This window comes from Corylus avellana, chromosome 8, assembly GCF_965113065.1.
Source record: "Corylus avellana chromosome 8, dhCorAvel1.hap1.2, whole genome shotgun sequence".
In the NCBI taxonomy this organism is placed as follows: Eukaryota; Viridiplantae; Streptophyta; class Magnoliopsida; order Fagales; family Betulaceae; genus Corylus; species Corylus avellana.
In genome coordinates this window covers 19,917,980-19,929,465 of record NC_142497.1, presented here as the reverse complement: position 1 = coordinate 19,929,465, position 11,486 = coordinate 19,917,980, and the positions used below count along the sequence as shown (strand labels likewise).

The 11,486-nt window shown below is 35.2% G+C and overlaps 1 protein-coding gene across 1 annotated transcript; it reads right to left on the bottom strand.

Annotated features, from left to right (window-relative positions):
- Window positions 1-2,555: 2,555 nt before the first annotated feature.
- Window positions 2,556-8,923, bottom strand: LOC132163477 (telomere repeat-binding protein 5). Its single transcript, XM_088519130.1, has 10 exons — window positions 8,646-8,923; window positions 7,043-7,246; window positions 6,106-6,928; window positions 5,767-5,975; window positions 5,596-5,659; window positions 5,430-5,509; window positions 4,619-4,860; window positions 3,826-4,143; window positions 3,560-3,623; window positions 2,556-3,021 (listed from the first exon to the last, which is right to left on the bottom strand). Exons 2-10 carry the CDS (start codon window positions 7,121-7,123, stop codon window positions 2,839-2,841), a joined length of 2,064 nt encoding a protein of 687 aa, XP_088375256.1. The 5' UTR covers window positions 7,124-7,246; window positions 8,646-8,923; the 3' UTR covers window positions 2,556-2,838.
- Window positions 8,924-11,486: the final 2,563 nt, after the last annotated feature.

Genomic DNA, 11,486 nt, shown 5'->3' with positions numbered 1-11,486 from the left:
AAAATAAATAAAAAATTATACAGCCTCAAAGATTAGGGAATGCCATAAACATCTCTGACTCGGATCCGACTTACATGTTGTTATTAAAATAACAATATGTAAACTATAGTTTAGGCAACAGTCAAGATTGAATCTCTCAATATAAACAAAATAAATAAAAAATTATACAGCCTCAACGATTAGGGGATGCCATAAACATCTCCGACTCAAATCCGGCTTACATGCTGTTATTAAAATAACAGCATGTAAGCTGTAATTTAGGCAACGATTAAAATTGAATCTCTCAATATCTTTCTTCATTTTCTTTTTTTATTATCAAAGTAAGTCAACTTTAAGATTCAATCTTAACCGTTGCTTATCTTACAATTACATGTTATTATTTTAATAACAGTATGTAAGCCAGATCTGACTCGTGATATAATCAATTAACTAACTAACATTAATGATTATGAACGCACTAAAATAAGTTTGGCCTATAAAGTATAAAGTAATAAAGTTATCACCAGCATTTCCCCCATTTTCTTCTACAAGCACTTTGTGAATGAGAAAACGACATTTACTTATTCTTTTGTTCAAACTATTTGTAATTAGGATAATGGACAAACCCCCAAAATTAAAAAATTATAAAGTAAAGGGTACCACCGAGGGAAACAAAATACACCCCCAAAAAAAAAGTCATTGCCATGCTTAGTGGTCCAACATGGTTGATTTTTCATTTAGAAAATAGACAAAGTATTTCTCTAACATGAAATCTTTCTACTCAATTTATTAAGTTTAACATTTATCTTTAGAGTATGTGATTCTAATATGCCCTTTTTTTTTTGGTTATTTTATTGTTTAGAGAATGGACAAAGTATTTATCTTGCATAGGTTTTTGAGGAAATTTTTCCAACTCAGTTTATTAAATTGGCATTTATCCTTAGAACATATGTTTCTCACATGCATTTTTAAAAAACATACTCTAAGGATAGATATTGTTTAATAGATTGGGTTGGATGAATTTTTTCAGGCCTAGTTTGAAGAAAAACTGTATTTAGTGATGCAAAGTGGTGTAATGGGTTGTAGAATTAACAAACACAAAACTCACAACTCTTCAAAAAAAAAAACCATGAACTAAATCAATGAATTCAAGCGAAATGGGAGAAAACTCAACATTTGAGTGTTTCTTATTAAAAATTGATTAAAAAATACACAAAAATTGCAGCTGAGGCCGTCCTTAATGAGTTTAATTATATGGAAAAAGAAGTCCAAACCCTAATAGGAAGGCGAAATAAATTGAATCTGCAGAAACTCGTTCGAACAAGACTTTGCAATTAAGCCATCGATCAACCAGGATTCAACTAAGACATTGATCAATCGTCTTGAGTTTTTGTGTGATGTAACACATCGTTCGAATAAGATAATACCTCGTTCAAACCAAACATACAATGAAGTATCTTGGTCGAATAGGAATCGACAACACTTCAACTGAGGCTCTCGGGTACTATTTTTCTTTTTCTTTTCTTGATGAAATATGATTGTACATCCCTTTGAATAAACTTTCCATTGCCACCAAAATTGCCTTCATTTGATGTAGAAATTACAACTCTAATTGATCTGCTTGTAAACTGATATGCATAAGTATTTGTGTTAAATAATTCCTCCAACCTATTTGAAAAAAAAATAATAATAAAAAACTTTGTCCTTGCATAATAAAAAACTTTCTTGCATTCTTCCCACCATCTCCCCACCATCTCTTCTCTCTTTACTCTCTTTCTTCTTTTTTTATTTTTAAACAAAAAAAAAAAAATCAAAATGCAAGTGAAGAGATGGTGAGTAGATGGTGGGTAGAATGAATGCATTGTAGCAATATTCTTTGTGTTAGGGAAATGCTTTTTTGCATTCTTCCCACCATCTCCCCACTATCTCTTCTCTCTTTACTCTCTTTCTTTTTCTTTTTTTTTTAAACAAAAAAAAAATCAAAATGCAAGTGAAGAGATGGTGAGTAGATGGTGGGTAGAATGCATTGTAGCAATATTCTTTGTGTTAAATCAATTACCACTGTTTTGGATATGCAGTTAGATAGCCTAGATTCCAATTTGTGACCCCTAATTTCATAGCCCATAGGAAAGCCAGTGATCTAAACCCCCAAAGTACACCTGCCCTCTTTTGCCTACACATCCATACACGTGCCTCCCTAACCTTCTTGAATTTCCCACCCTTTCTGACTTTTGTTGCCTTCTATTTTAGCTTAAGTCCCAAGAATCATCTGGTAAATTTAAGAAATTCTTTGATGTTGGATCCATTCTGTTTGTCCTAAGATTGTCAGTTAAATTGCTATCCTTGGAGTAATAAACAAATACCAAATCCTTAAATCACATAACAAAGAAAATAGCATCATCCAACATTAATTAATTCCAAACCAATGAAACATTACCATGAACAAAGCTCTTAACTCTTCCATTTTTTAAATTATCTTTATCCTTCTTCAACAACCCAATTAAATTATTAATATATAAAATGAAAAAATGGAAAGATCAGAACAAAAAAAAAAAAAAAATACCAACAAACTGGTGTCAAAATGAATTCGGTTAGCAAGCTCTTATTCCTTCAACCATTTACAAATGCCAGAGCCTCCAAGCTGGAAAAGACTAAAGAGCCATGGCGTTAGCGACAAATATTACATACATTTCTTCTTAAGACTTCTATTTTCTTCCTTGTCATTACTTTTTACATAATATCATAACAAAATTCACAAAAAAGAAAAAAGAAAAGAACAATTAGACACCTAGACATCCCTCTAAACCCCATCATTATCTATATTTCTTCAACACGTTTGCTTGCTTGCAGAGAACTCTTTCAATATTTTTCAGAGGAGAGAAGGCAAGTCTCTGGCGGCTGCTTAAGCTGCTGTTTGGCTTGCTGCTTGGACCAGTAAGCGTGGGCAGCTAAGACTCTGTCCAAGAGCTCCTGGGGAACAGGCTCTCCCCTCCTTTGCTGAGGGGATATTCTTGCCGTGTGCACCAGGGTTTTCCACTTATCCTGCATAACCACACCACCAAAACACCATCACAACCAAAAAAAAAAAAAAACCCACATCACATGCCAACGCGCAAAGCTATCTACCACGAAGATATAGAAAACAACTCATATTTCTCCTTTATCCTAAATAAAACCAAAAGTAGGAAAGATCTCATCTGATAAAAGAATGGATAGGAATGCATGTTAGAAAAGTACACAAAGAGAAGACGTGTAAGATTAGATCTGAAGGGATTCCTTAAGAGAGTTGTCTATTAGAAGATAAAAGCTACAGAAACCAATAAAGCTATAGACTATCCCAATCTTTAACCTTAACCTGTTAAAAAAACATATGTTCTACAAGTAACCCATTTGCCTGAACAGACTAAATTCTGTGCTCTGTGGGGGCCCAAGCCATAACGTGAACTTTTTTGCATTTAAAAACAAGATTCATGAAAAAAAATCAAACAGCCACGAATCTTAGACAGCAGGATATGTAAGCCACATCAAAGTAGTATTGTAGTAAAGATATTTTATAAAGGTAACCAAATAGACTCATTACCTTCAAATCCACATAAGTTCGATGTTTCGCATTATCAAAAGCTCGCATTTTAACATCACGCCACCTGCAAATTGACAAAACCATTTAAAAAACTCCATGTCACAGAATCAAACCAACTGGCTCAAAATCATATCTATCAAAAGCAACCTAAGAAATTGATTGGGCATCATGCATGGCCAATTTGATAGTTAACAAATATTGAATCAGATGGAATGAATCGCAAACAGCTACTTATAGTTCCTTGGTGGCGTTATCATCAAACATACCTTCCCGTTCCAAGTTTCTCAACTGCTTGAACCAGTGCTTCCACTTCAGTTACAGAGAAGGGTCTACGGATTCGACGCTGTGCCATCTCAGACCGCTTCAATTTCCGGTGAATGGGAACCACAGCTAATGCCTCAACATTCATTTCGGGTACAGAAACCAGAGCTTTGGAATCTGTGGTGCTTTTGTCAACTGAAGTTTCAACAGGAGAAGGTGCTGAATCATGGTCACTTTCGATGAAGTTGCCTAAATTGACCATGTGAGGCTCAGGAGAGGCATGGCAAGTGCCCTGATGAACTACAGTTGAATCTGCTGGATAGCTGAAAAAAGAGCGTTGCGACATAAGCTAAAGCACAACTGATTTATCTAGTTTGGGTCCGGAAGAAACCCCAAGATTAATATACTAACCAATCCAATATGTAACACTTCAGTCACACTGTTGCATATAGGTGGATTGTGGAAAACAGAAGAAATTCAAGTTTGGAGTCAATACAGCATCAGATAGTTTTTAACAAAAACAAACAAGTAGTCCAACTTGCTGCAAACCACATAAAAATAGCACTTATCGTGCTAATCTTCATTCTAAATGAGAATCTTATTAACAAAAAAAAAAAAGTTTCCATTCATTTTCATATCTCTCTCTCTAAAAGAACTCCAGCACAGCACATATACTTTTATTTAACAAATTTTAGCATAATCAACATGAAAAAGCAGCAAATTACTTCAAATTTAGTTGAACTGAAAACCAATTAAATGATGGCTAGCTCTAAAAAGGTCAGAGGGAATTCTCGTTACCTTGCTAAAGGCTGCGGCGTGTCACAAGGAAGCATAGAGGAAGAATCTCTGGGGCATAAAGATGGGGGATTTTGTGAAGGATTAGGCTCCAGGCTAAAACCCAAAGCATCCAGAGGGTAATCATGAGAAATTCCTGTCTGCAATAGAGTTTTATTGTCATCTCTAACCTTCTTTCCCTGAAGAAGTACACCAACACGTAATCCGCCTCCAAGTATGCTAGTCATTGCCTCCATAACAGTCCTCTAAAGAGCATTTAGACAACATCAGAATACAAGAAACCAAATGGCCAATGGCTCAGACCTATCATTCATATGGTAATTAATGTACACCTACACCGATAATGATGATTCTTAATTGCTCAATTTAAGAAAATACAGACCAAGGAGTTCCACACCTTAGTTGCTCCATGCCATAAATGCAACATGGATGCAGAAAATGCAAATTCATGTGTAAATGAGTAATACCACATACTCATCTTCTATCCCACTCACATACTATTAGGCTGATTTGGCACTGCCGATCAGCTCTTGAATCAATCTTTATTATAAAAAAAAAAATAAAAAAAAATTCAAAAGCCAATGGGCAGTGCCACATCAACCCAGTGGTATGAAAGTGGAATGTGAGATGAGTATTTAAAATTACTTTTCGGGATAAATGACATTGGACTTCTTAGAAAACAATATCCTGAATTCACAGCATGGCATTTAAGCCTAGATATTCAGGATACGAAGAATTTTGTCATACTAGGAATATGAAGTAGCTACATGATGTTTTTTTAATAAAGATAATCAGCATAAAAGGTTCATTATACCTTCAAAGAACCAACAGTTGCAGTGTCTGGCATCTCAATTAAAAGCTCTGGCACCCTGAAAGACTTGATCCTAAGCTTCACTGAGTAAAAAGAAAGCTACCTTAATGTCAGAAAGCAGTCAAGTCAAAAGGGCATGTATAAATCTTTCTGTTGAATGCTCTCATACCATAAGAATCCCTCGATTGAATTGATGTGTGTTGACCTACTACTGAGGATGAAGTCCCTGAGACAGCATAATGATTGTGGATATTTAGGGAAAGAAATGCAGAGAGCAATAAATAGCACACTGATGAGAAGATTCATTCAAAACAGAAAAGCATGTGGTTCAAAATGTACCTCCACGCGTCTTCATGCATGAACCAGAAGGATCTCCATTGATGCCTTTCTCAAGTAAATCAGATTTGCCCTCACAACTAATCCATCGATCAGAATTTGAAACTGAGCCACGCCCAAAAATTTTCCTCTTTTTAAAAGGAATATTCATCTGAGATCTCTGGCGTCTGTAACAGCCCTTCCTATTGCGCCAAATGGACTTGAAATCCCCATCTAGAAACATTTAAACATCGTTAATTTAAAAGAACAGATCACAGAAATCAACAGCCTCATAAATAGCACTAGACAAGAAACTTAGAAGAGTGAAAAAAGCCCACCACTCAAATAAAGCAGAGCAACTTACCAACATTAGAGTGTGTCTCATCCTTCAATTTCGGAGATACTTTCCAATACCTAGAAGCCAAAATCTTCCTTATTCTTCGGTCTCCTATGCGTGAAACTGACCTACCAGACTTTCTAATGATGCTAGGGTGAGTGCACCCAGAGGAGTTTTCGTCATCATCTCTACTAACTATTTTTACATCTTCCCGACTGGCGGGAAAAGAGCTAAGGGGAATGTTGTCCCCACATAAATGCACCTTAACACTACTATCTGAACTGACTAGAGCAGAATGTTTCCCATCCCAAACCCCCGGATCCTCCAAACAGCTTATACCGGCCCCAGCACCATTAGGTACCTTTCCAGTCTTTTGCAGCTCTTCTTTTATTATTATCTTAGTCCCACAATCTAATTTACAATCACCAGACTCCCTGTAACCAGAGAAGCCTAAATCTACTTTGCTAGCAAAACTTCCCATTTCATTCTTGTTCTCTCCATTCACCAACTTCTCATCAACAAAGCACTCTGAGCAATCAGTAGTTACAACAGAAGCAAATCCCGAATGGCCATCATTCTGAGGGAGTGGGGGTTCTTCAGTTTGTTGGGCAAGCTCAGAAACTAAGACTCTCGTATCAATACTTCCTTGATAACAAGGTTCAATTTTCACTGCCTTATCTTCATTCTTCCGTACTTGTTCAATACATATAGACCGATCTTTTTCATTTGATGCATTAGTAGAAGCGGGTGAACTCTCTCTCTCAAGCAATATCTTGCCAGCTACGGTGGCCAATAAGTCAAATGGACACATTTGATTGTCTTCAGCTCTCTTCCTATACGTACGCCTTCCCTAAAAAAACAAATCAATCATATGGACCAATGGTCAGGACGAAAGGCACAAAAACTAAATAAATAGATAAATTGCAAAACAATTGGTAGCATGAGAATAGAAGAACATATTTACCCTAGCTGATCTTGTAGCTCGTGGCATGGGAGGCACCTGATAGCCATTGAATCCGTAGTCTAACCTCTTCGGCAACACCATATCTCAGAAATCATACCAATGAAGGATGTATCAAACACAAAAAACCACCATTCTTGGATCCATATCTCAACAAATATGCACTTCACCAGTTGTTCAAAAGCTCGCAGAACCCACAAATAAAACCTGATGAAGAATGATCAAAAGGGGTGAGTTTAATGTTTTATTGTCTAGATTGAATGCAAAACTAAATAACACGGGGATAATCAATACAAGTTTCGCAGCTAGAGAACAAGATATAGAACAGTAAAAAAACCTTACGCTGATCCAAAACATAAATCCGTCAATATCTAAATGACCCAAAACAACTCAATCCAGTAGAAACTACGAAAATAAAACACCATTATCCGAAAAACCAATGCATTTGTTTGCACAGAATTGAATTTTGGTTTAAAATAAAGTTCCATAACAACCAAATTTCTGCTGTTTGCAATTTTCAGAATTTCCATTAGATTGCGGACCTCCGGCACCAATTCCAAGGCCCCGATTTTAAGCAACCAAACTCGAACTATCCAAGTTTCCAGAAATGGACCTGGGAAAATCAGGTTGTAATTGCAATGAACAGTGGAAACAAAAAAAAGGAACTAGAAGCAAATATATAATTCTGTAACACCGAACAGATCCGCATGATCGAGTTACCAACAACATGCACATAGCAAGAAAAGAAAAAAAGACGATAATTCAGCAAAAAAAAATTAAAATTTTAGGACAGGAAAACCAATGACAGAATTTTCAGGAATCGAAAAGACAATAACACCTGTTAAGGCGTAAATATCATATAAAAGGCTTCAGCTTCAAAACAAATGACAATCAAACCCCATAAATCCCTTCTCAGTTTGTCTTAATTCCAAACAAAAATATCAAGAATTTTCCTTTTCAAGGCAAGGGGAAAGGGGGAATAAATTTTCAAAAAAAAAATCATAAACCACAACAAAACCCTGATAAAAAGGCCCGAGTAGAATAATCCAAACGAATAATTTCAGGCATGTAAGAAACAAATCGGATACAGTTTGAACCAAACTAAGTTTTAAGAGATCTAAAACCCTCGAAACCGATCGATCTTGAAGAAAAGTCAGACAATTTAGCCAAAAACAAACTACAAAAAGAAGAATCGGAATCATTTCTGAGGAAGATTTCTGAATTTTTGAAACCTGTTCGAAATTATAATAACCCAAAACCTCAGATCAAAACCAACAAAATCTGTACTTTGGACAAAAACAGCTTAAACACGAAATGGCAAAGACGTAAGGGAATTCAAGACAAAAATCAAAGAAAAGGAACAAAAAAATGACCCATTTGACTGCTCAAAAATTCTAAGAAAAAAAAAAAAAATTGAGGACGTAAAAAAGTTTTGCCGTTGAATTGCACGTAAATTTTGAAGTTTCTTTTTCATTTTCCCAAGATTTCTCTGCAACCAAACTCACTGTTCAAGAAAAAACCTTGTCTTTACGATAAAACCCACGATAAAAATCCAAACTTTCAACAAATCCGTGAAACAAACCCCACGAAAACTCGACATGCTCACCTTTATACAACCATTTTCCTTCAAAGCACGAAACTTTTTCCACAAATAGCGAATTCCGGCGAAACAGTAAGAATTTTCAGGCGAATGTAAGATCGGCGAATTGTCTGAGAATTAATTAACCAAATGGGAATTTTCTTTCCAATCACACAAAACTTTACCCCATTTACTATCCCATATTTTCCCGGAAAACTCTTTCAAACGCTACCCATTTTCTCTCTCTATCTCTCTTTCTCTCTCGCTCTCTGATCGCCAAAACCCTCTGAAACCACCCAACCTTTGCTTAAACCCCAGGTCTTATACCATTGACCCCCCAATCACCGGACCTATCGGTCCCTCCCCATGGATTACAGGCTATAGCAGGTGACTGGAACCACCTCAAAGACCGGTTCTCCGCGATTGGGTGACCCACCAGTGCCTTTAAGCCCGTCGAGATGTTGACACGTGGTCATTCTTCGAATCCTATGGCAGCGTGCGTTCCACACGATCGAGAAAAACGTTGGGTCTCAAAGAGATGGGAATTTCAGTGAGAATTACTCTATTTTATTACTCAATAAAGTTAAATTTTAGTTTCCATAATAGGGGCATTTCTGGTCACGCTGACAATAAATATGGATGGGTGGTGGTGTTTGGTTACCAAGAAAAAGAAATAGATTACTTTCTTTTCTTTTTTTTTTCTTTTTTTTTTTTAAGGTAACAGATTACTATTATGGTATGGAAGATTTACATGACTTATGGGGGGTTGGTAACATTAAAAAAACAAAAAAAAAAAACAAGAGCAAGGTTTATGATGGATTGTACTAAACTTGTATTGTCTAGCTAAGCCCAAATAGAAGGTGACTTCGACGTCATTGTAAAAAAAAAAACATATTTATCATATAGTATATTAAGCAAAGGTATAAAACAAATGTTAATTTTATCTTTAAAAAAAAAAAAAACTTTTGCTTATGTACCTCCGCTCTAATATTACGGATTTTATTGACTTCGGTTCGGGTCAAATTCAACCGCTAAAATTTGAATACGTATTGAGGCACCTGTTTCAATTTTAACAATAATGTTCTATGCCAAGTTAAATTTTATTATATGATGTAAAATCACGCTAAAACAATTTTTTTTGGTGTTAAAATAATATAATAAGAATCATCAAAATTTAATGTTTTTTTTTTTTTAAGTCTTTGATAAATATAATTCTGACTTAACCTATCCCTTAAAACATTAATTAAACATAAATAGATATGGAATCTGTCACAATATAAGAAAATTGGTTATAAGTCCCACTTAACTTATCCCATACATATTAATTAAACATAAATAGAAGTGGAATTTGTCACAAAATAAAAAATATTTTGGTTGGGAACCCAATTTTTTAAGCTAAGCTAAGACACGATGTTTGAAATTGATTTTTTTTTTTTTTAGTGATGGAAACTTATTAACAAATGTGCATTATTGTCCAATGAAGATTACATTGGTTTGGTAGACTATAAATAACCAAACTTTTCATTATCAAGGAGAAAAAAAAAAAAGTATTAACAAATGTAAGAAGGAATATAAAACGCATTAATTGAATAAACATGTTCAAATGTGGCAATTGACAGAATTGGTCAAGCTATTATTTTACTGAAAGTACAAATCAATTTTTAGATCAACAAACAACTTTTCAAAAAGAAAAATCAATAATTAATTCATATTACCAGTGTCTTTCATAATTAAATGATTGTCATATAGTGATCTATTAAATAGTATACTTCTTCACTTTCATACTAAGAGAAACAAACAAGATTATATAACGGTAAACATCTATATAGAAAATGCAAGTCTCAAAAATTCTATGATGTACTCACTTGTGATTGGAATAGAATAACTATTTTATGACCTAAAATTTATTTTGTTGCATATAATTGTGCACATAGTATTACGTTAAATGGCAAAATAACATATTTAATATGTCACACGATACTTAACCCTCGTAATTAATTTGCTAAGTTAAAAAAAAAAAGTCAACTTTGTCAATTCACCGCCAAGAAGGATTTTTTATGTCACTTGTGATTGAGAAAAATCATTTTATGATCAAGATTTTGTCACGTTATTTTACATAATATATGCATTATTAGATTTAATCTTGACTATAAACTAATTTATTTATAGATTTAGCAAAGTAAAAAATACCATCAAATTCAAAAATTGCTGCATTAGGACTTAGGAGTAGCTGGGGAAGTTACCCGGTACACAACCGACAGAGTAAGCAGCAGTTACCATCACGTGGCAAACAGATCTAGGACCAATATTTTACGTTTGCTTCTAATCGGATGGCAAAGATACTCTCAGATCCAAAAAATTTTAAAAATATATAAACATGTAAAACGACAAGGATACATTCGTCATTTACGCAAATGTTGATGTATTGTATTCATGCAGTTATCCCGATAAGCATGTTGCGGACCTTTTTCCGTTGCTCGTATGAAACCTCGGCCACGTAGGATCGAGGTTCGAAAATCCGACGTGGGAAAAGGAAAGGTTCCTATTGGTGGCTTTTTTTCTCAGTATTATCTCAGAGTTTTTTTCGAAATGTTTTGAACTGACCGAGAGGGCGCTATCGGACGTGACGGCCAGAAGGGCATCTCCGTGAGAGATAACGTTGACGGTGAGAGCTGCGTGGCTGGCGGAGAGCGCAGATCGTAAACGGCGTTAGGATCGGGGATAAGGCGCGTGGGGCTCGCGGTGGGACCGCGACGCGTGTGGGCCCTATGTTGGAATAATTGACATTATAATTAATTTTTTTTAAAAAAAAAGAATAAAAGAGAGAAGGTGTCAACGACTACGAGTTTGACGGTTAAAAGCGCAGAG